Genomic DNA, 24,215 nt, shown 5'->3' with positions numbered 1-24,215 from the left:
CTAGTCTCTGATAAAACAGACTTTAAACCATCAAAGATCAAAAGAGACAAAGAAGGCCATTACATAATGGTAAAGGGATCAATTCAACAGGAAGAGCTAACTATCCTAAATATATATGCAGCCAATACAGGAGCACCCAGATTCATAAAGCAAGTCCTTAGAGACTTACAAAGAGACTTAGACTCCCATACAATAATAATGGGAGACTTCAACACCCCATTGTCAACATTAGACAGATCAACGAGATAGAAAGTTAACAAGCATATCCAGGAATTGAACTCAACTCTGCACCAAGCAGACCTAATAGACATCTACAGAACTCTCCACCCCAAATCAACAGAATATACATTCTTCTCAGCACCACATTGCACTTATTCCAAAATTGACCACATAGTTGGAAGTAAAGCACTCCTCAGCAAATGTAAAAGAACAGAGATTATAACAAACCGTCTCTCAGACCACAGTGCAATCAAACTAGAACTCAGGACTAAGAAACTCAATCAAAACCGCTCAACTACATGGAAACTGAACAACCTGCTCCTGAATGACTACTGGGTACATAACAAAATGAAGGCAGAAATAAAGATGTTCTTTGAAACCAATGAGAACAAAGACACAACATACCAGAATCTCTGGGACACATTTAAAGCAGTGTGTAGAGGGAAATTTATAGCACTAAATGCCCACAAGAGAAAGCAGGAAAGATCTAAAATTGATACCCTAACATCACAATTAAAAGAACTAGAGAAGTAAGAGCAAACACATTCAAAAGCTAGCAGAAGGCAAGAAACAACTAAGATCAGAGCAGAACTGAAGGAGACAGAGACACAAAAAACCCTCCAAAAAAATCAATGAATCCAGGAGCTGATTTTTTGAAAGATCAACAAAATTGATAGACTGCTAGCAAGACTAATAAAGAAGAAAAGAGAGAAGAATCAAATAGATGCAATAAAAAATGATAAAGGGGATATCACCACCGACCCCACAGAAATACAAACTACCATCAGAGAATACTATAAATACCTCTACGCAAATAAACTAGAAAACCTAGAAGAAATGATAATTTCCTGGACACTTACACTCTCCCAAGACTAAACCAGGAAGAAGTTGAATCCCTGAATAGACCAATAGCAGGCTCTGAAACTGAGGCAATAATTAAGAGCCTACCAACCAAAAAAAGTCCAGGACCAGACGGATTCACAGCCGAATTCTACCAGAGGTACAAGGAGGAGCTGGTACCATTCCTTCTCAAACTATTCCAATCAATAGAAAAAGAGGGAATCCTCTCTAACTTATTTTAGGAGGCCAACATCATCCTGATACCAAAGCCTGGCAGAGACACAACAAAAAAAGAGAATTTTAGACCAATATCCCTGATGAACATCGATGCAAAAATCCTCAATAAAATATTGGCAAACCGAATCCAGCAGCACATCAAAAAGCTTATCCACCACAATCAAGTGGGCTTCATCCCTGAGATGCAAGGCTGGTTCAACATACGCAAATCAATAAACGTAATCCAGCATATAAGCAGAACCAAAGACAAAAACCACATGATTATCTCAATACATGTAGAAAAGGCCTTTGACAAAATTCAACAGCCCTTCATGCTAAAAACTCTCAATAAATTCGGTATTGATGGAACGTATGTCAAAACAATAAGAGCAATTCATGACAAACCCACAGCCAATATCACACTGAACAGGCAAAAACTGGAAGCATTCCCTTTGAAAACTGGCACAAGACAGGGATGCCCTCTCTCACCACTCCTATTTAACATAGTGTTGGATGTTCTGGCTAGGGCAATCAGGCAAGAGAAAGAAATAAAGAGTATTCACTTAGGAAAAGAAGAAGTCAAATTGTCCCTGTTTGCAGACGACATGATTGTATATTTAGAAAACCCTCATTGTCTCAGCCCAAAATCTCCTTAAGCTGATAAGAAACTTCAGCAAAGTCTCAGGATACAAAAACAATGGGCAAAAATCACAAGCATTCTTATACACCAGTAACAGACAAACAGAGAGCCAAATCATGAATGAACTCCCATTCACAATAGCTTCAAAGAGAATAAAATACCTAGGAATCCAACTTACAAGGGATGTAAAGGACCTCTTCAGGGAGAACTACAAACCACTGCTCAGTAAAATAAAAGAGGGCACAAACAAATGGAAGAACATTCCATGCTCATGGACAGGAAGAATCAATATTGTGAAAATGGCCATACTGCCCAAGGTAATTTATAGATTCAATGCCATCCCCATCAAGCTACCAATGACTTTCTTCAAAGAATTGGAAAAAACTGCTTTAAAATTCATATGGAACCAAAAAAGATCCCGCATTGCCAAGACAATCCTAAGTCAAAAGAACAAAGCTGGAGGCATCACGCTACCTGACTTCAAACTATACCACAAGGCTACGGTAACCAAAACAGCATGGTACTGGTGCCAAAACAGAGATATAGACCAATGGAACGAACAGAACCCTCAGAAAAAACACCACACATCTACAGCCATCTGATCTTTGACAAACCTGACAAAAATAAGAAATGGGGAAAGGATTCCCTAGTTAATAAATGGTGCTGGGAAAATTGGCTAGCCATAAGTAGAAAGCTGAAACTGGATCCTTTCCTTACTCCTCATACGAAAATTAATTCAAGATGGATTCGAGACTTAAATGTTAGACCTAGTACCATAAAATCCCTAGAAGAAAACCTAGGTAATACCATTCAGGACATAGGCATGGGCAGGGACGTCACGTCTAAAACACCAAAGGCAACAGCAACAAAAGCCAAAATTGACAAATGGGATCTAATTAAACTAAAGAGCTTCTGCACAGCAAAAGAAACTACCATCAGAGTGAACAGGCAACCTACACAATGGGAGAAAATTTTTGCAATCTACTCATCTGACAAAGGGCTAATATCCAGAACCTATAAAGAACTCAAACAAATTTACAAGAAAAAAACAACCACCACCATCAAAAAGTGGGCAAAGGATATGAACAGACATTTCTCAAAAGAAGACATTCATACAGCCAACAGACACATGAAAAAATGCTCATCATCACTGGCCATCAGAGAAATGCAAATCAAAACCACAATGAAATACCATCTCACACCAGTTAGAATGGCAATCATTAAAAAGTCAGGAAATAACAGGTGCTAGAGAGGATGTGGAGAAATAGGAACACTTTTACACTGTTGGTGGGATTGTAAACTAGTTCAACCATTGTGGAAAACAGTATGGCGATTCCTCAAGGATCTAGAACTAGAAATACCATACGACCCAGCCATCCCATTACTGGGTATATACCCAAAGGATTATAAATCATGCTGCTATAAAGACACATGCACACGTATGTTTACTGCGGCACTATTCACGATAGCAAAGACTTGGAATCAACCCAAATGTCCATCAGTGACAGACTGGATTAAGAAAATGTGGCACATATACACCATGGAATACTATGCAGCCATAAAAAAAGGATGAGTTCATGTCCTTTGTAGGGACATGGATGAAGCTGGAAACCATCATTCTCAGCAAACTACTGCAAGAACAGAAAATTAAACACCGCATGTTCTCACTCATAGGTGGGAATTGAACAATGAGATCACTTGGACACAGGAAGGGGAACATTATACACCAGGGCCTATTGGTGGGGAGGGGGGAGGGGTGGCATTGGGAGTTATACCTGATGTAAATGACGAGTTGATGGGTGCTGACAAGTTGACGGGTGCAGCACACCAACATGGCACACGTATACATATGTAACAAACCTGCACGTTGTGCACATGTACCCTAGAACTTAAAGTATAATTTTTAAAAAAGGTTTTTTCCAACTGATAAACATAAATTGAACAAAATATCTTATACAAAGGGTAATTTGACTTTTTAAATATGTAATAGACAATAGTTAACTTTTTAAAATAAAGTTGTTACTTTCAATTAGTTAAAAAATATTACCTTCAGATAGTGGGTCAGGTTTAAATTCCAGGCCTCAAGCATTCTACTACCCCCAGAAATGTCCTTTCTTGTCCACCGAAGTTCTTTCTTTGGGGGCACTAAATCATGATAGCTGTAGCTTCATTTATGTGAAAGCTTTAACTGGGTCTTCACAGCAGCATTTTCTGTGTAATGAGAAGGTATTTAATGTATATTTTATTTTTCCACACATAAATGCATTAGATTTTGTTATGAAGGTTTTATTTTAAAATAACCATTATCAGCCTGGTGTGGTAGAACCATCAATTGACTCAGTTGAAAAGAACTAAAGACAAGGACTGACTTTACAGATAACTGCATGTATCTTGGGGCAGATGACAATCTGTGCCTGTTTCCTTGTCTAAAATGAGGGATTTGGAATATTTAAATTCTCACATATTATAACTATCACTGAAACAAAGATGTCTAGCAAATTACATTTTCATTGATGAAAATATTTACTATTACAGCATCTTTTGGAGCCACAAGAAGCTTGAAAATAAAAGCTCTTCTCCCTATACCCTACCTCCCAAACCCTAGAATTGACTGGCTTATTTCTTAAGCAAGAAGTATTACAATTAGATAAAGAGAGCAAAAAAGAAAATATTAAATATGGAGCCTAAAGTTAATGATTGGATTTCAGAAAACACACTAAAGCATTACATTTTGCTGGCAAATTGTTTTCTAGAATGTTTTGTTATCACATGTAAAAAGTGGATTTTATCTTATACCAAAAGTAAAGATTGGAAAGCATCTGTAAAATTAGTAGCTCAGTGTTTTTATTTTAGGAAGAAAAGGCTTTTTGTTGTTTTTATACAGTGAATGTATGGCAGAGGGGTAGAGATTATTCAGATTGTTGTCATATCTCTTTCAAGGACCATACTTGGGCCATTGCTGTTGTGATCTTATTCAACAGCAATTCTATCAGTTCAAAATTTTGGAAGTAATTTCTTATGTGTAATATACAAAAAAAATAAAAAAGGTCTTAGCATCCAATCATGTTGTTGAGTATCCTTCATAGACTTCTGTGTATTAAAACATTATTGTTAAAACCAGTAATCTGAGAATAAATCCCCAAACAGGATAATTAAAGAGAAAGCAGCTTGAAGTTGAGTTTAATTCCAGATATCTTGGTTAAGATCCTAAGATGTAAAACATCTTTAAATCTATTCATTATCAGCGCCAGATCTTAACTACATTAAAAAATATTGCTTGGCTGGATGCCGGTAGCTCACACCTGTAATCTCAGCACTTTGGGAGGCCAAAGTGGGCAGATCACGAAGTCAAGAGATGGAGACCATCCTGGTCAACATGGTGAAACCCTATCTCTACTAAAAATACAAAAAAAAATTAGCTAGGTGTGGTGGTGCGTGCCTGTAGTCCTAGATACTACGGAGGTTGAGGCAGGAAAATTGCTTGAACCTGGGAGGCGCAGGTTACAGGGAGCCAAGATCGCACCACTACACTCCAGCCTGGCGACAGAGCGAGACTCTGTTTCAAAAATCAATCAATCAATAAATAAATATTGCTCAAAAGTACTTTAGAAAATAAAATTTACCTCATCTTTTAGAGGTAGGTAAATGACATTCCTTTTATAGTATGTACAAAATTACTATGAATTGGTGACAAAAAAGAAATCAAGACTAATTCACAAATATTTTAATAGGATAATTTATTTTTAAAGGATCAGTTTATAAAGTTATGCTAAACATCGAAATTTAAATGTATGCCAATATATATAAACAACCTACATTAATTTTTAAATTTTCTGCTGGATGCAGTGGCTTATGACTGCAATCCCAGCACTTTGGGAGGCTAAGGTGGGTGGATCTTGAGGTCAGGAGTTGGGAGGCCAGCCTGGCAAACATAGTGAAATCCCGTCTCTACTTAAAAAAAAAAACAACCAAAAAACAGGCCAGGTGTGGTGGCTCATGCCTGTAATCCTAGCACTTTGGGAGGCCGATCAGATGGATCAGAAGGTCAGGAGATCGAGACCATCCTGGCCACATTATGAAACCCTGTGTCTACTAAAAATACTAAAAATTAGCTGGGCGTGGTTGCGTGTGCCTGTAATCCCAGCTACTTGGAAGGTTGAGGCAGGAGAATCGCTTGAACCAGAGAGTCAAAGGTTGCAGTGAGCCAAGATTGCACCACTGCATTCCAGCCTGGCAACAGAGCCAGACTCCATCTCAAAAAGAAAACAACAACAACAAAAAAAATACAAAAATCAGCTAGGAGTGGTGGCAGGAGCCTGTTATCCCAGCTATTGAGGAGGCTGAAGCATGGATCACTTGAAACCAGAGGCAGAGGCTGCAGTGAGATGAGATCATGCCACTGCACTTCAGCCTGGGCAACAGAGCAAGACTCCATCTCAGCCAGTGCAGTGGCTCACGCCTGTAATCCCAGCACTTTGGGAGGCTGAGGTGGGAAGATCACGAGGTCAGGGGATCGAGACCATCCTGGCCAACATGGTGAAACCCCGTTTCTACTAAAATACAAAAAATTAGCCAGGCGTGGTGGCAGGCACCTGTAGTCTCAGCTACTCGGTAAGCTGAGGCAGGAGAATCACTTCAACTCGGGAGACCAAGGTTGTAGTGAGCCGAGATGGCGCCACTGCACTCCAGCCTGGCGACAGAGGGAGACTGAAAAATACCAAAAAACCACAACAAAAAAAAATCCCTCCATCTCAAAAAAAAAAAAAAAAAAAAAAAAAAAAAGCACTTTTTAATTTTCAGGGAAAAAAAATCTAAGGCTGGTGTTCACAATGCCAGTTTTATTTATGGTTTTTTCTCCCTGTAAGTTTCCCTGTAATCCATTTCTACCCATTTTTTACTTTGCACAAACAAACTTCTTTTTACCTCTTTGCTCTTTGAGAGTTGTTTTTTTTTTTTGAAATCGAGTTTTGCTCTTTTCGCCCAGGCTGGAGTGAAATGGCGGTATCTTCGCTCATCGCAAACTCCACCTCCCAGGTACAAGCGATTCTCCTGCCTCAGTCTCCCCAGTAGCTCGGATTATAGGCAGCCGCCACCACGCCTGGCTAATTTTTGTATTTTTAGTAGAGATGGGGTTTCACCATGTTGGCCAGGCTGGTCTTGAACTCCTGACCTCAGCTGATCTGCCTGCCTCAGCCTCCCAACGTGCTGGAATTAGGCTGCTCTTTGAGAGCTTTACAAATTTATTTAATCCTTACAATGACTCTGAGGTAGATCTTTTTTGTCTCTGTTTGTAGACAAGAAAACTGGAACTGTCAAGAAACTTGCTTAAGATAGAGTGCATTAAGTTTGGATTCATAACCAAACTGGAAAAAAAGAAAAACACAAAAAACAATTAGGACTCCAGAGCCCTACAGAGTCTTTGTATCCTACCATACTGTGGCATTATATGGATATAAAACAAGAAACTTTAAGAGAATGTATTTTCCAAACTGTGGTTCTCCAGATAACAATGTGTCTCCATGAAGACCATATAGTAAATACATCTCATAAAAAATGATTACCAACCAAAAGCTTACAATTAATGTTCCAAGTAAAGAAAAAGACTCAAAGTAAAAGCATCAGCTATCCCAGGTACTGCTTGGAGGCAACACCAAACATGACACATAAATCATTGTTGGAAAAAACTGTAAAACATAATGCTGGGTATTTACTTATATTGAATGCTAAAACTAATCTTTCCTTAACTAAAGGTCTCCGTCAAATGAAAAATATATTTTAGTCAAGTCAGGACTTCTGTTTTGCAAACTGAAAGTCTTACATTATTAAGCATATATTCAGGTTATTTATTTTCCTGATCTTAATTTTCAATTCAAATTAAGATCAAACTATATTGACTCTGTCAGGTACTGTATATTCTCATTTTGATAAATTTCAAATTAATGATAAAAATGAATTAACCTGCTGATCAATTATATTTTATATATATTTTAACCAATGATATATTATCAATAAGTACAGATTCAATGGCAAGATTTCATTAAGAAAGCGTTTCAAGCTTCAGGTGCCCATGACTTATTTAATGTGTAAATCCTCACCACTACAATAACCACATAGTTAAACGACCATCACTTCCATTAGCAAGCCCAAGCCTAATAAGTGATCTCCTGGACTTCAGCACAGAGGTTTTCTAATTTTATTCCTCCACTCAATGTGGCTATTCTCCCTTACCCATTCACGCTGGCAAAGCTTCTAGTTAAACTGGAATTGGTAACTATTATGATAATAATTTAACATATACTGAGTGCTTCCGATGCCGCAGTTAATTCTTACAGTTGATAAAAGTGTGGCACAGAAAGGTTAATCAAGTAGCAGAGGCAGGATTTGAACCCAGGAATTCTGGTTCCAGGGCCCGCATTCCGACCGACAAAGGTGAGTAAACTGAAAAGAGTCCTACTTTTATTGTCATTGCTCTCTAATAAAAATTGTTTTCTTCCAATTGTTTAAATCTCTTCTCATTCTCTATTTAAATATTAGGAGTTTATTTAAACATGAGGCGTCTACCTTACAGTAGGACATCTTTAAACAACGTAAAAAAGGAAAGCTTTAGTTGTCTTCACCTGCACACATACCGCTCTGCCCACAAATTTTGCAATCCAGTTCTGCCTGATTCTAAACTGCTTGTCTCTTGAAGCGAATGCCTTAAAAAGTGACATTGGGATCAGGATAGTTATCTCCATCCATCCTCCCTCAGAAACACAACTATATTAGAGTAATTCTTGGGAATATTGAGAACAAGACATAGGCCTTTGGGTAACTTCAGGACAAAAAAGGCAAAAAGTCGGGGAGAAGGTGTGGGAGGATGATTTTCTCCTTCTAAACATAAGGTATAAAAGGGCTCAGAAAGAGAAACAGAACCCTAAAAAGCAAGGTGCGGGTAGGCGTGAGGGACCACACATTGGGCGCTCCCCCCAAGGGGTCCCGCTCCTTCTCCGCGGCGATGGCGCGTCCTTGGGCTCAGCAACCCTCAAGACACCTAACCTCCTCCTTCTCCAGCCTGTCCCTCTGCGGCCTGCGAGCCCCGTCCCAGGCCGGGGGTCGGAAGCCCTGCCATGTAGGACCCCGAAAAGGCTATCCGGCTTGGCGCGGAGGGCGCGGCCAGTGACCGGCTACGGCTGGGGGCGGGGGCCGGCAGTTGCTGGGAGCTTCGGCGGGTCAGGAGGTGACGGGAGGAGGAGGAGGCAGGAGGAAGAAAGGGGGGGGGGGTTGGGAGGTAGCGTCTGGTAGGTCTGCGCAGACAGCGCTGCCAAACCTCTGACTCCTCCAGTCCTGCCGCCGCCAATAGCCCCACAAGGCGAGATGGGAAGTCCGCCGGAGCAGAGGGGAGAAAATTCAAAACGAGTCTACTCAACCTCGTCTTGGCTCCGAGGCCCCGCCATGGAGACCAGCATAATGCGCAGGCGCACCCCACCGGGAACGCGCAGCGCAGTCCCACGAGAGTAAGACCACTGTCGGCCACCGTCGACCGTTTCCTCTCCCATTGGTTCTTTTTTCGTATTTCCGCCTCTCTCCTCTCTCTAAAACCCTCAGTTAGAGGCGAGACTTAGGAAAAATCTCTGCAGAGTGAGATCTGGTTGGCAATATGTATGAGAAAAAAAAAAAAAAAACTGGCAAGGCGTTAGTCAAGAAAAGCTGAAGACAGAGGAAATTTGATATCTGGCTGGAATCTGGAGGATTTAATGCAAATAAGATATTCTGAGGGCAGCGTGGCAGTAAAAGACTACAATTCCCAGTGGTCACAGCGTTTGAGAAGCGATGCTTTCTGAGACTTGTAGTAACTAGGAGCTGTGTTTGAACTACCCAGGCTCAGGACAGCCTCTTGAAAAAAAAATTTTTATTAATAAAGCGGATTTGAGTGGGATCTTTTTCCTAATCGATAACAGGCCCACATGTATGGGAAGAATTCTAACAATGATTAAAGGGACATGCTACCTTTAAGAATATGCTTTTCTAATCGATGACTCCTAAATCTAGGAGTAGGTAGTCGATGTTTGTGGTCTGGCCGTCTGTAGAAGGGCAGCCTCGTGCTTTCTGCGGAGGAGACTGGAGGAGAGAAAGCAGAGTCCAGGCTTAGACTGCAGTTCCTCGCTTACCTGTGCAGTCTAATTTTGAGCTACCTCTTTGTAGTCGTGCAAGACAGGAGCTCCCTGTTGTGGGTCTGCTAACCGACGTTTCCGTGGGCAAGTCGTGTGTGTACTCGCCATGGCTCAGCTCCAAACACGCTTCTACACTGATAACAAGAAGTAAGTAAGCATTCCACCCTTCGCTCCCTTCCCCAGTTCCTTTCCGACCACCCCTTTGGTATGACCTTGCGGATCCCTGGTTGTTTCTGCTGTCATCCCCACCCTTTTTTCTGAGATTACCTCCTTTCTAACCGGCTTCGCAGGTTCTATATAATTTGAATTGTGAGTGTGGAGGAGACTGAAGGGCTTCAGGTTTGCTTTCTCAATGAAACATTTTATATGTGTAATTTAAAATGAACAGTGGGCCTTGTCGCTATAGGGTGTCTGCTAGTGGTGGTTCACAGTTTTTGAAAACATGTCTTTTTTTTTTTTTTTTTTTTTGAAGTAGGTGATAGAAGATGCTTTCTAAACCAGGTTAGAAAGTGGAGTTCTGACCGTGGGGTTATGGTAGAGTTGGTTTTTGATAAGTATGAAGTCGATTTAGTTACTGATTTATTTTTATATATACATGTATATACTATAAATATATTATATACTTTATCATTATAAAGTCGCATTAATATATAAACGTAAACATATTTACCATTTTTATATATCTATATAGGTATATAAACATTTTAACCAGTGGTCTCAAGGTCTGTTAGCATTCATTCGAAAACTAATTATATGCTGCCTTGTGTTATATATTGCATTGTTAGTTTTCTTTGTGTTTGCCTGGTCTCTTCCAACTATATTGGAAGTCTCTTGAGGGCAGGGACTATATAAAGCTTCTTGGATTGGCTGAGTCAACAAAAAATGTCACATTTTTTCAGTGAAAATGATAATACATATTTGTTGTGTTAATAAGCTAAAGTTAGCCATAAACTAGGAAACTCCCACCTGAGTTATACCTGTGGTTTTGTTTGTAGCTTTATGAGGAGAGCTAGTAAATAATCTTCTCTCCTCTTGTATTGTTGCTGAAAGTATACTTAAATCGTATCATCAATGCACCTGAGTATATGTACTTATATACAGAGCCTTAATACTTCTCTAGGAATGTGGTGATGCATTAACATAACCACTGTGTATTTTAATTGAAAGAAGGTTTTTTTTTTCTTAAAATAACATTTTTTGAAATATTTGGGGCTTTTGTTTGTTTGTTTGTTTTGGTTTTTTGGAGACAGAGTCTCACTCTGTTGCCCAGGCTGGACTGCAATGGAGGGATCTTGGCTCACTGCGACCTCCGTCTCCCGGGCTCAAGTCTTCCCACCTCAGCCTCCCGAGTAGCTGGAATTACAGGCATATACCACCAAGCCTGGCTAATTTTTGTATTTTTAGTAGAGCCAGGAATTTGCATTGGTGGCCATGCTGGTCTCGAACTCCTGGCCTCAAGTGATCCGCCCACCTCGGTCTCCCAAACTCCTGGAATTACAGGCATGACCCACTGCGTCCAGCCTTGAGATAATTGTTGATTGACATGAAGTTGTAAGAGATAATAGGCCACAGTGTTTTAACCCCTGAAATGAATGGATACATGTCATATGTGTGTTTGAATTTAGGCCCTCCAAAAGGTTAAAAAACGTAGAAATTAAAATTCTTTGCAGGGCGCTGTGGCTTATGTCTGTAATCCCAGCAGTTTGGGAGGCCGAGGAAGGCAAATTGCTTATCTCAGAAGTTTGAGACCAGCCTGAGCAACACGGTGAATCAGGAGTTTGAGACCAGCCTGAGCAACATGGTGAAACCCCGTCTCTACCAAAAATATAAAAACTTAGCCAGGCATGGTGGTGCCCACCTGTGGTCCCAGCTACTTGAGAGGCTGAGGTGGGAGGATCGCTTGAGCCTGAGAGGCAGAGGTTGCAGTGAGCCAGGATCAGTTCAACTGTACTCCAGCCTGGCAAACATAGTGAGACTCTGTCTCAAAAAAATAAATAAATAAATAAAATTCTTGCTTTTTCTTTTTGCTTAATATTTTGGTCAGTAAAATGGTGTGGTGGGGGGCTAATATAATTGTCACACACACAAGAATATACATATATGTGAATTATATACATAAATGTATAGCTATAGCCTTATTGCTTAAAGTATGGTTTGAGGATCATCAGCACCATATTTGCAGAGTTGTGCAACCATCAATTTTAGAACATTTTTCATCATCCTTGAGCTGTTTATTAAATAATACCCTCAGCCCTAGGCAACCACTGATCTGCTTTCTAGCTCTGTAACTTTATCTCTTCTGGACATTTTGTATAAATGGAATCATATAATGTGATCTTTTGTGACTGGCTTCTTTCACTTACTATGATTTTTAAAAAATAGTTTAATTATGTCATAGTATATATTAGCACTTCATTCCTTTTTATGGCCAAATAATAGGCCATTAAATGGATGTACCATGTTTTTCCATTCATCAGCTGATGGGCATTTAGGTTGTTTATACCTTTTATCTATTATGAATAGTTGTTATGTGAACACTCATGTACAAGTTTTCGTGTGGATGTATGTTTTCATTTATCTTGCATATATACTTAGAAGTGGAGTTTTTGGGTCAGATGTAATTGCATGTTTGACTTTTTGAGGAACTGCCAGACTGTTTTCCAAACCAACTGCACCATTTTACATTACTGCCAGCAATAATCAGGGTTCCAGTTGCTCCCTATTTTCACTGACACTTGTTATTAGCTGTCTTTTTAATTATAGCACCCTAGTGGATGTGAAATTATATTTCATTGTGTTTGATTGGCATTTCCCAGATGACTAGTGATGAGCGTTTTCATGTCCCTATTTGGCCATTTAAAAAATTGTGTTGTCTTTTTATTATTGAGTTGTAAGTGTGCTTAATATAGTTTAGATACAAGTTCCTTATCAGACACATGATTTGCTAATATTTTCTCACAGTCTCTCTTATAAGAGTCTCCTAATCTGCCTCCTGTCATGTGTTCCTCTGTTTCAGTGTCCACTGTGCAGCCAGAAACATCTAACTAAATAAAATCTGATGATATTTCTAATTTGCACTGCTATGATAGTTCTTCATTGCCTGCAAAAAAAAAAAGTGAAAATGATTTCACATGATATTTAAAGCATTCCATGTGTATCTCTTTAGCCTTTGGTCACTTTAGAGCAAAATCAGACTTTCTGGAAATGGCTGGTTGGGCAGTTTAACAACTCCTAGCTATTGTTTTGATGTTCTCCCTGCTTTCCTGCACACTGCTTCTTCCAGCCTACCCTTCCCTCACCTGGCAAAAACTCACTTCTCTTTTGAGACAGGGTCTTGCCGTGTCACCCAGGCTGGAGTGCAGTGCAGTGGTGTGATCTCAGCTCACTACAACCTCCACCTCCTGGGCTCAGGCAGTCCTCCCAACTTCAGCCTCCCAAGTAGCTGGGACTACAGGCACATGACACCATGCCTGGCTAATCACTTTTCTAAATGTAGCTTAACAGTTATCTTTTTTGTGCATCCTTTCAGGCTCTGCTCCCCTGCCCTCCTTTTCTATGGTTAAAATGACCTGTGATGTCTTTGTTCTCTTTATACATGTCACCTAATGACGTTGTTCTTATATGACTTCATTCTATTTGATTACCAGACTTCAGCTTCTTCTTAGAACAGAGATCATGTTTTAATTCATTTTTGTTTACAACATGTAGCAAAATGTCTGGAATTTATTTACCCAATAAATGTATGTTGAATTCGTAAAAGCATATTTGTTCAAATATCTGTAGACTTGATCTTGACATATCATTTCCTTTTTATAGATATGCTGTAGATGATGTTCCCTTCTCAATCCCTGCCGCCTCTGAAATTGCTGACCTTAGTAACATCATCAATAAACTACTAAAGGACAGAAATGGTGGGTATATATATGCTTAGGAGAGGACACAATGCCACTGATTACTCTAAAATGCATTACGTTTTTAGTTCCTTTTTTGGCCTTATGATACTGTATGAATTTTGTAATGGTAAAATTTGTAAGTTATAAAGTACAGGTGCTTCTGCTGGATAATAATGTAAATACTGCTTTGAAAGAAAAGTTTTCAGGAAAAAATGTTTCTGTTTAACCTGTTTTTAAGGCAATGTGGATATATGGTGGTTGTAGTTAAGGAATAAAGATTTTGGTATAAAGTTGTAATATAGAGGTAATCAAGACATTGTTCTACAGAGGACTGAGTTATGTAGGCATAAAGCAAGCGTTTTAGTGCTTAGGCCCCACCTGCTAATGAAGCACAAAGCAAAATGACAATATCAGTATTTGAGTGTTTAGTGTAATATCAAAATGCCAGTATGAATACCAGTATTTTATTTTTTGTGTCCAGAATTCATTTTAAAAAAGGGTATAACAAAACACACAAGAATATAAAACATTTAAAAGATACAAATATTAAGTATATACTGTTGTACTAATATATTTACCCATTAAGTTAATATGAACAATGTATGTAAAAATATAAATGAAATCAGATTGGCTATGAGTTAATAATTATTGAAGTTTGTAGTCCCAGCACTTTGGGAGGCCGAGGCGGGTGGATCACGAGGTCAGGAGTTTGAGATCAGCCTGACCAACATGGTGAAACCCCATCTCAACCTAAAAATACAAAAATCAGCTGGGCGTGGTGGCACATGCCTGTAATCCCAGCTACTCAAGAGGCTGAGGCAGGAGAATAGCTTGAACCTGGGAGGCGGAGGTTGCAGTGAGCCAAGATCGTGCCATTGCACTCCAGCCTGGGTGACAGAGGGAATCTCAAAAAAAAAAAAAAAAAGAAAAAATTGTTAAAGTTTGTTGATAGGTGTAAGGAGGCTCCTTATATTATTTTCTGTATCTCATTGTAGTTTTGATTGATATTTCTGAACTTTTCCATATGTATGAAATTTTCTATAATAAAATATTTTTTTAAAAGTAAAGAAACATTGCATAAAATAGAGAAAATTTAAACATGAAACATTAAGCAATTCTCCTGCCTCAGCCTCCAGAGTAGCTGAGATTACAGGTGCCCGCTACCACTCCTGGCTAATTTTTTGTATTTTTAGTAGAAATGGGGTTTCACCATGTTGGCGAGGCTGGTCTTAAACTCCTGACCTGAGGTGATCCACCCTCCTGGGCCTCCCAAAGTGCTGGGATTACATGTGTGAGCCACCATGCTAGCCAGAGGCAAGTGTATTTTTATGCAGACATTTCCAATGCTGCAGAGCTCTTCTGACTCTACCCTAGTTGGAGGAATGGGGAGGTAAGAGTTATACACTAATGTGTAGTATTTTCCCCATCTTCATCTTCAAATAATCACATAAGTTTTTTGTGAAATTTGAGATGATGTTTTCAAGCAACTTTATTGGCTTGGGGTGGGGGAGGAGGAGACAGGGTCTGCAATATTTTTATTGCTAGCAAGTTACCGTTCAGTATTCAATATTCAAGTATATTTACATAGCATTTCCTGTTAATTCTTGTCTTTGTTTTCATCATGGATATATAGAGATTCCGCTGCATAGTTACCTTTATGAATTTCAAAACTGTTATATAGTCTGTTTGTTGAAAAAGTCTTTGAACTAGAATAAGAAATACTCTTTTTAATTTTTGTAGGTACATGGTAGGTGTATCTATTTTTGAGGTACATTACATATTTTGATACAGGCATATAAGGTGTAATAATCACATCAGGGTAAATGAGATATCCATTACCTCAAGCATTTATCCTTTGTGTTACAAACAATCCAGTTATACTCTTTGTTATTTTTAAATGTATAATTAAATTATTGACTATGGTCACCCGGTTGTGCTATCAAATACTAGATCTTATTTATTCTTTCAATTTTTTGTACCCATTAACCATCCATTCCCACTTGCCTCTCATTTCCCCCACTACCCTTCTCAGCGTCTGGTAACTATCCTTCTACTCTGTATCTCCGTGAGTTCAATTGTTTTAATTTTTAGCTCCCACAAATAAGTGAGAATATGCAAAGTTTGTTTTCTGTGCCTGGCCTATATCACTGAACATAATGACCTCCAATTCTACCCATGTTGTTGCAAGTGACAGGATTTCATTCTTTTTTATGGCTGAATAGTACTCCATTATGTAGAAATACTGATATCCTGATTTCTTTACTTTTGAGTATATACCTAGCAGTGCTATTGCTGGATCATGTGGTAGCTCTATTTTTAGTTTTTTCAGGAATCTCCAAACTGTTCTCCATAGTGGTTGTACTAATTTACATCCCCACGAAGGTTTATGAGGGGTCCCTTTTCTCCGTATCCTCACCAGCATTTGTTATTGCCTGACTTTTAAATAAAAGCCATTTAGGCCGGGCGTGGTGGCTCACACCTGTAATTCCAGCTCTTTGGGAGGCTGAGGTGAGTGGATCACAAAGTCATGAATTCGAGACCAGACTGGCCAACATGGTAAAACCCCATCTCTACTAAAAATTCAAAAATTAGCTGGGTGTGGTGGCAGGTGCCTGTAATCCCAGCTACTCGGGAGGCTGAGGCAGGAGAATTGCTTGAACCCGGGAGGTGGAGGTGCAGTGAACCGAGCTCATGCCACTGCACTCCAGCCTGGGTGACAGAGCAGGACTCTGTCTTATGGGGGGAGGGGGGAAGCCATTTTAACTGGGGTGAAATGATATCTCATTGTAGTTTTTATATTTCACTGATGATCAATGACGGTAAGCACCTTTTCATATGCCTGTTTGCCATTTGAATGTTTTCTTTTGAGAAATGTATGTTCAAACCTTTTGCCCAACTTTTAATCAGATTATTAAATTTTTTCCGACAGAGTTTTTTGAGCTCCTTATATATTCTGGTTATTAATCCCTTGTCAGATGGGTAGTTGGCAAATAATTACTCCCATTCTGTGGGTTGTCTCTTCACTTTGTTAATTATTTCCTTTGCTGTACTTTTTAACCTGAGGGGATCCCATTTGTCCTTTTCTGCTTTGATTGCCTGTGCTTGTGTGGTATTACTCAAGAAATTTTTGCCCAGACCACTGTCCTGGGGAGTTTCCCCAATGTTTTATTGTATTAGTTTCATAGTTTGAGGTCTTAGAAATATTTAAGTCTTTAATACCTTTTGTTCTGATTTTTGTATATGGCAAGAGATAGGGGTCTAGTTTCATTTTTTTGCATATAGATACCTAGTTTTCCCAGCACCATTATTGAAGAGACTGTTCCCCAGTGTAGGTTTGAATTCACTGTAGATGTGTGGATTTGTTTTGGCTTCTCTATTCTGTTCCATTGGTGTATGTGTCTGTTTTTATGCCAGTACCATGCTGTTTTGGTTACTATAGGTCTGTAGTATAATTTGAAGTCAGGTAATGTGATTCCTCCAGGTTTGTTCTTTTTGCTTAAGATAGCTTTGGCTATTCTGGGTCTTTTGTGGTTCCATGTAAATTTTAGGGTTTTGTTTTTTTTTTTCTGTGAAGAATGTCATTGGTATTTTGATAAGGATTACATTGAATCTGTAGGTTGCTTTGGGTACTATGGACATTTTAACAATGTTAATTCTTCCAATCCATGATCCTGGAATATCTTTCCATTTTTTTGTGTCCTTTTCAATTTCTTTTTTTCTTTTTCTTTTCTTTTCTTTTCTTTTCTTTTTTTTTTTTTTTGAGACGGAGTTTCACTCTTGTTGCCCAGGTTGCAGTGCAATCACGTAATCTCAGCTCACTGCAACCTCCACCTCCTGGGTTCAAGGGATTCTCCTTGAGGAGCTACTCAGCCTCCTGAGTAGCTGGGATTACAGGTGCCTGCCACCACGCCCAGCTAATTTTTGTATTTTTAGTAGAGACTTGGTTTCACCATGTTGACCAGGCTGGTCGCGAACTCCTGACCTCAGGTGATCCACCCACCTCAGGCTCCCAAAGTTCTTGGATTACAGGCATGAGCCACTGCATGCAGCCCTCTTCAATGTCTTTCATCAATGTTTTATAGTTTTTGTTGTAGAGATCTTTCACTTCTTTGGTTAATTCCTAGGTATTTTATTTGTGGATTCTGTAAGTAGAAATACTTTCTTGGCCGGGCGCGGTGGCTCAAACCTGTAATCCCAGCACTTTGGGAGGCCAAGATGGGCGGATCACGAGGTCAGGAGATCGAGACCATCCTGGCTAATACGGTGAAACCCCGTCTCTACTAAAAAATACAAAAAACTAGCCGGGCGAGGTGGCGGGCGCCTGTAGTCCCAGCTACTCGGGAGGCTGAGGCAGGAGAATGGCATAAACCCGGGAGGCGGAGCTTGCAGTGAGCCGAGATCCGGCCACTGCACTCCAGCCTGGGCGACAGAGTGAGACTCCGTCTCAAAAAAAAAAAAAAAACAAACTTTCTTGATTTCTTTTTCTGATTGTTCGCTGTTAGCATATAGAAACGCTACTGATTTTTGTATCATGCAACTTTACTGAATTTATCAGTCCTAATTGGTTTTTGGTAAAATAAAGATTATACCAAATATAAGATTATATCATTGATTTTCCCAAATACAAGATCAAATCATCTGCAAACAAGGATAATGTGACTTCTTCCTCTCCAATTTGGATGCCCTTCCTTCCTTCCTTCCTTCCTTCCTTCCTTCCTTCCTTCCTTCCTTCCTTCCTTTCTTCCTCCCTTCCTCCCTTCCTCCCTTCCTCCCTTCCTCCCTTCCTTCCTTTCCCTCCCCTCCCTTCCTCTCCCCTCCTTCCCCTCCCCTCCTTCCTATCTGATTGCTCTAGCTAGGACTTCCATTGCTGTGTTGAATAACAGTGGTGAAAGTGGGCATCCTTATCATGTTCCAGATGTTAGAGGAAAGGCTTTCAGTTTTTTTCCCCATTTAGTATGGGGGTCTATTATATATGACTTTTATTATGTTGAAGTATGTTTTCTATACCCAGTTTTTTGAGGGCTTTTATCATGAAAGGATGTTGAATTTTATCAAATGCTTTTTCAGCATCAATTGAAGTGATCATATGCTTTTTGTCTTTCATTCTGTTGATATGATGTATATATTAGGGTTCTTTAGAGGGACAGGACTAATAGATGTATACATGAAAGAGTTTGCTTTTTTGTTTGTTTGTTTGTTTTGAGACTCTCTGTCACCCAGGCTAGGGTGTAATGGCACAATCTCGGCTCACTGCAACTTCTGCCTCCCAGGTTCAAGCAAGTCTCCTGCTTCAGCCTCCTGAGTAGCTGGGAGTACAGGCACATGCCACCAAACCTGGCTGGCTAATTTTTGTATTTTTAGTAGAGACGGGGTTTCACCATGCTGGCCAGGCTGGTCTCGAACTCCTGACCTCATGAGGCCGCCCACCTTGGCCTCCCAAAATACTGGGATTATAGGCGTGAACCACTGTGCCCAGCCAAAAGGGAGTTTATCAAGGAGTATTGACTCACACAATCACAAGGTGAAGTCCCACAATAGGCTGTCTGCAAGCTGAGGAGCAAGGAAGCCAGTCCCAGTCCCAAAACCTCAAAAGTAGGGAAGCCGGCAGTGCAGCCTTCAGTCTGTGGCCAAAGACCTGAGAGTCCCAGCAAACCACTGGTCCAAGAATCCAAAAGCTGAAGAACTTGGAGTCCAATGTTTGAGGGCAGGAAGCATCCAGCACAGGAGTAAGATAAAGGCCTGAAGACTCATCCAGGCCAGACTAATCCTTCCATATTCCTCTGCCTCTATTTATCCTAGCCATGCCAGCAGCTGATTAGATGGTACCTACCCAGATTGAGGGTAGGTCTGCCTCTCCCATTCCACTGACTCAAATGTTCATCTCCTTTGGCATCACCCTCACAGACACATGTAGGAACAATACTTGCATCCTTCAATCGAATGAAGTTGACACTCAGTGATAACCATCACAGTGTATTACATTGATTTGTGTATGTTGAACTATTCTTGCATCCCTGGGATAAATCTTACTTGATCATGATGATCTTTTTAATGTGTTGTTGAATTTGGTTTGCAAGTATTTTGTTGAGGAAAGAATTATTCCTGTAAGAGAAGCTTTGCAATTCCAGTATGTTACCCAAATAGTTGCTTATTTTTCTAAACATTATACACTGAACATTATTCCTTTTGTATGGACTGTTACCATATTGCAACTCCAAAAGAAATAATGAATATAAGTACAGTAGTTATTCTCAGTAGCTGTTAATCCTGATAATTAGATAAAAGACAAGGAGCATTATAGTGGATAGAATCAGACTGATATAATCTGAGCCCTAAGATGGGTCTTAGTATCTTAAAAAGAGGTGGGTGGATCACCTGAGGTCCGGAGTTCGAGACCAGACTGACCAACATGGAGAAATCCTGTCTCTACTAAAAATACAAAATCAGCTGGGCGTGGTGGCGCATGCCTGTAATCAGAGGCTGAGGCAGGAGAATGGCTTGAACCTGGCAGGTGGAGGTTGCTGTGAGCCGAGATCGCACCATTGCACTCCATCCTGAGCAACAAGAGTGAAACTCTGTCTCAAAAAAAAAAAAGAGAGAGAGAGAGACACAACCAGATCCTATTTGCATCCTGATGGGATGTAATAGGAAATAGACAATACTGTCTATGAATATTCTTGCAAAAAAAAAAAAAAAAACCTGAAATCTAGCCAGGCATTTACCATTTACCTCTGACTAGTTTATAGGATATTTGTGTGATAAAGAAACATGTTAAAGGACACCTTGGAGATGGAGTCAACAAAACCCAGAACGTATGAAATGTAACAAAACAGATGAACCACTTTCATCAACAAATACATGGCAAGGAGAAAAAGAAGGAGGAACTGTTAAAGATTAAAAGAAACATTAATAAAATATAATGTATGGATTATGGATGCTGATTTTTGAAAGCTCACTGTAAAAGAACTTTGACTATTTGATATTAGAAGGAATGATTGTTAAATTTTAAAATGTTGTGACTAATTTTTTAAGTCCTTATATTTTAGAGATACATACTAAAGTATTTACAGATGAAATGATGTAATTTCTGAGATTTACTTCAAAATAAACCAGCCGGGGAATGGAGGGAGGAATATAGATGATGTTCCATTAGTTGGTAGATGTCAAAATGGGCAATAGTGATGGGATCCATTGTTATTTCTACTTTCGGATATGTTTGAAATAATAAAAGTTTTTTAAACCAAAATACAACAACAACAATAAAAAGATATTATACTAACAGAACAAAGTATTTCTGATCTTAAAAATTACAGAGAAACTCAGAGGCCACGCTGGGATAATTGGTACCTGTTTGTTTTGGGAGTTCTCATATACCTCTGCCAGTATTACCTCAGATATTAAGAGCAATAATTTTGTTATATATTTTCCTCAGAGTTCCACAAACATGTGGAGTTTGATTTCCTTATTAAGGGCCAGTTTCTGCGAATGCCCTTGATCAAACACGTGGAACTGGAGAACATCTCATCAGTAAGTTCAAATACTTGCCTTCTGTATTTCACTTAAGGCATTATTGGCTTAAACTCCTTTTAAAATCACACTGAATCTATCTTTAGTAGCAATGATTCTTTTTAATATATTGAATATATATATTGTGTGTGTTATATATTGTGTGTATATTATGAGTGTATACTGAATATATATCGTGGGTGTATATATATATGTATATTCCTGTATGTTCTGTTTTGAAGCCCTCTTTTTTTGTGAGAGTGTTTTATTCAAGAAATAAATGAACACATTCTTTATATATGTGGAAAAACTGGCAAGAAAGGGAATAGCAAATATGTGTATACAAATACTGGTGCACAAAATAACTAGGCACATATAAAAACTGTGGATTAAGCTATTATTTTTCCCTTCCTCTTATTTTCAAAGTTTCCTTATATTGCTTTTATGATTAAAAATATAACTTGGCCGGGCGCAGTGGCTCAAGCCTGTAATCCCAGCACTTTGGGAGGCCGAGACGGGCGGATCACTAGGTCAGGAGATTGAGACCATCCTGGCTAACACGGTGAAACCCCGTCTCTACTAAAAAAAAATACAAAAACTAGCCGGGCGAGGTGGCGGGCGCCTGTAGTCCCAGCTACTCAGGAGGCTGAGACAGGAGAATGGCCCGAACCCGGGAGGCGGAGCTTGCAGTGAGCTGAGATCTGGCCACTGCACTCCAGCCTGGGCGACAGAGCGAGACTCCGTCTCAAAAAAAAATATATATATATATATAGTTGTTGCTTGTTTTGTGATTTTTAAAAATTGTGGTAAAATATACATAACATAAAATTTAGAGTTTTAACCATTCTCAGGTATACAATTCAGTGGCATTAGGTACATTTACAATATTGTGCAACCATCACCATTTTCCAGAATTGTTTCCTTATCCTGAACAGAAGACCTGTACCCATTAAACAATATGCTTTTATTCTTAATTTTAATGTTTTCTTATATCTTCTTTTTTTTTTTTTTTCTGAGACAGAGTCTCCATCTGTTGCCCAGGCTAGAGTGCAGTGGCACAGTCTTGGCTCACTGAAACCTCTGCCTCCTGGGTGCAAGTGATTCTTGCGCCTCAGCCTCCCAAGCAGCGGAATTACAGGCATCCACCACCACGCCTGGCTAATTTTTGTATTTTCAGTAGAGATGGAGTTTCGCCATGTTGGCCAGGCACATCTTGAACTCCTGACCTCAGGTGATCCGCCCGCCTCAGCCTCCCAAAGTTCTGGGATTACGGGTGTGAGCCACTGCACCTGGCCTAAGGCTTTCTTATATTCTTTTTCCCCCTGTTTTCAGCATAAGTTTTACAAGGCCATTAGTATTTCTTCCTTTTAAATTTTTTGTTAGGAGACAGGTCTTGCTTTGTTGCCTGGGCTGGACTTGAACTCCTAGGCTTAAGCAGTCCTCCTGCCCCAGATTTCCTAATGTTTATAGGTAGGACTACGGGTGTGAGCCACCATGCCAAGCTATTATTTCCTAATAATCACTCTTAGCTTACTGTTAGGTCAAATAAAGTTCTTGACTTTTTGAATGGCTCCAAATTTGCTGAGTTATGAAGGGGACTAATATGAAGGATATGAAGGAGATATATTAAATTGGGGTTCTTTATCTTCATAATGTAGTATTTTAAAACTGTACCATCTGACTTGTTGCTGGTTTCTCTTGTGACTAGGAAGAAGTTGTGGAAATAGAATACGTGGAGAAGTATACTGCACCCCAGCCAGAGCAATGCATGTTCCATGATGACTGGATCAGTTCAATTAAAGGGGCAGAGGAATGGTATTGCCAGATTAATGCTCTTCTCTTTTTTCATTTACCTCCTTCAGTCTTTTTAAATCCATATATAAATATTTTTCTGTGATTTACTGTTATTTGTAAATTAATTTTGTGATCTCTATATCAGTGGCCACGCCAAACAGAAAGATCTTTGCACTCAGTGTCTTCAAGAAGAAACAGGTGGTCGGGCACGGTGGCTCACACCTGTAATCCCAACACTTTGGGAGGCTGAGGCGGGTGGATTATGAAGTCGGGAGATTGAGACCATCCTGGCTAACATGGTGAAACCCCGACTCTACTAAAAAAAATACAAAAAATTAGCCGGGCATGGTGGCAAGTGCCTGTAGTCCTAGCTACTCGGGAGGCTGAGGCAGGAGAATGGCACGAACCTGGGAAGTGGAGCTTGCAGTGAGCCAAGATGGCCCCACTGTACTCCAGCCTGGGCGACAGAACGAGGCTCCGTCTCAAAAAAAAAGAAACAGGTATTTATTAATGGATACTCTGTTCTGTTCAAGATGTAATAGTAACAATTACTGTTGTCTTTTTTTTTTTTTTTTTTTTTTAAACGGGTTCTCCTTCTGTTGCCCAGGCTGGTTTCAAACTCCTGGGCTCAAGCAGTCCTACTGCCTCAGCCTCCTGAATAGATGGGATTTCTCTACACCTATCTATGTTTGTCTTCTGAATAAGTCGTGTATCTTAGAGCATTTAATTTATTTGGTTTGATTATGTTGCTTTTAAGACCAAGGATATAGTTTGTTTCATAGAGGAAAAAAGTAACCTTTTTAGCCATAGATCTCCTGGCCTAATACCATAAAGATGCATAGCATGCTCTTTTAGGGCTAGAAAGAGCAGACTGTACTCAAGAAAGAAGGTATAGATATCTCAGGGCAAATCCTCACTGGCCTTGCGTTTAGGAAAACACCTCAAGAGTAGATT

General features: G+C 39.6%; 2 protein-coding genes across 25 annotated transcripts in view; one reads left to right on the top strand and one right to left on the bottom strand.

Moving 5' to 3' along the window:
- Nucleotides 1–9,374, bottom strand: part of CARF (calcium responsive transcription factor) — an 87,670-nt gene extending 78,296 nt beyond the window's left edge. For 19 of the 21 annotated variants that reach the window (XR_010580038.2, XR_012421382.1, XR_012421383.1 and 16 more), the window contains exons 1-2: nt 9,325–9,374; nt 3,963–4,126 (exon numbers count right to left, since the gene is read on the bottom strand). The gene's annotated coding sequence lies outside the window, so the exon portion shown is untranslated. Of the gene's footprint in view, nt 1–3,962; nt 4,127–8,532 lie in introns of all 21 variants that reach the window. The other 2 variants (XM_074009773.1, XM_074009776.1) reach the window with 1 other exon arrangement.
- Nucleotides 9,375–9,958: 584 nt separating this feature from the next.
- WDR12 (WD repeat domain 12) overlaps nt 9,959–24,215 on the top strand; it is a 34,348-nt gene continuing 20,091 nt past the window's right edge. For all 4 annotated transcript variants that reach the window (XR_012421389.1, XR_012421388.1, XM_045367495.2 and 1 more), the window contains exons 1-4: nt 9,959–10,215; nt 13,885–13,979; nt 21,394–21,488; nt 23,176–23,282. Coding sequence is in view for 1 of the 4 variants with exons in the window: in XM_045367495.2 (XP_045223430.1) it covers nt 10,175–10,215; nt 13,885–13,979; nt 21,394–21,488; nt 23,176–23,282 (338 nt within the window). In the remaining 3 variants the exon portion in view is untranslated. The remainder of the gene's footprint in view (nt 10,216–13,884; nt 13,980–21,393; nt 21,489–23,175; nt 23,283–24,215) is intronic.

Source organism: Macaca fascicularis, chromosome 12, assembly GCF_037993035.2.
Source record: "Macaca fascicularis isolate 582-1 chromosome 12, T2T-MFA8v1.1".
In the NCBI taxonomy this organism is placed as follows: Eukaryota; Metazoa; Chordata; class Mammalia; order Primates; family Cercopithecidae; genus Macaca; species Macaca fascicularis.
This window is presented reverse-complemented; position numbering and strand designations above follow the sequence as displayed.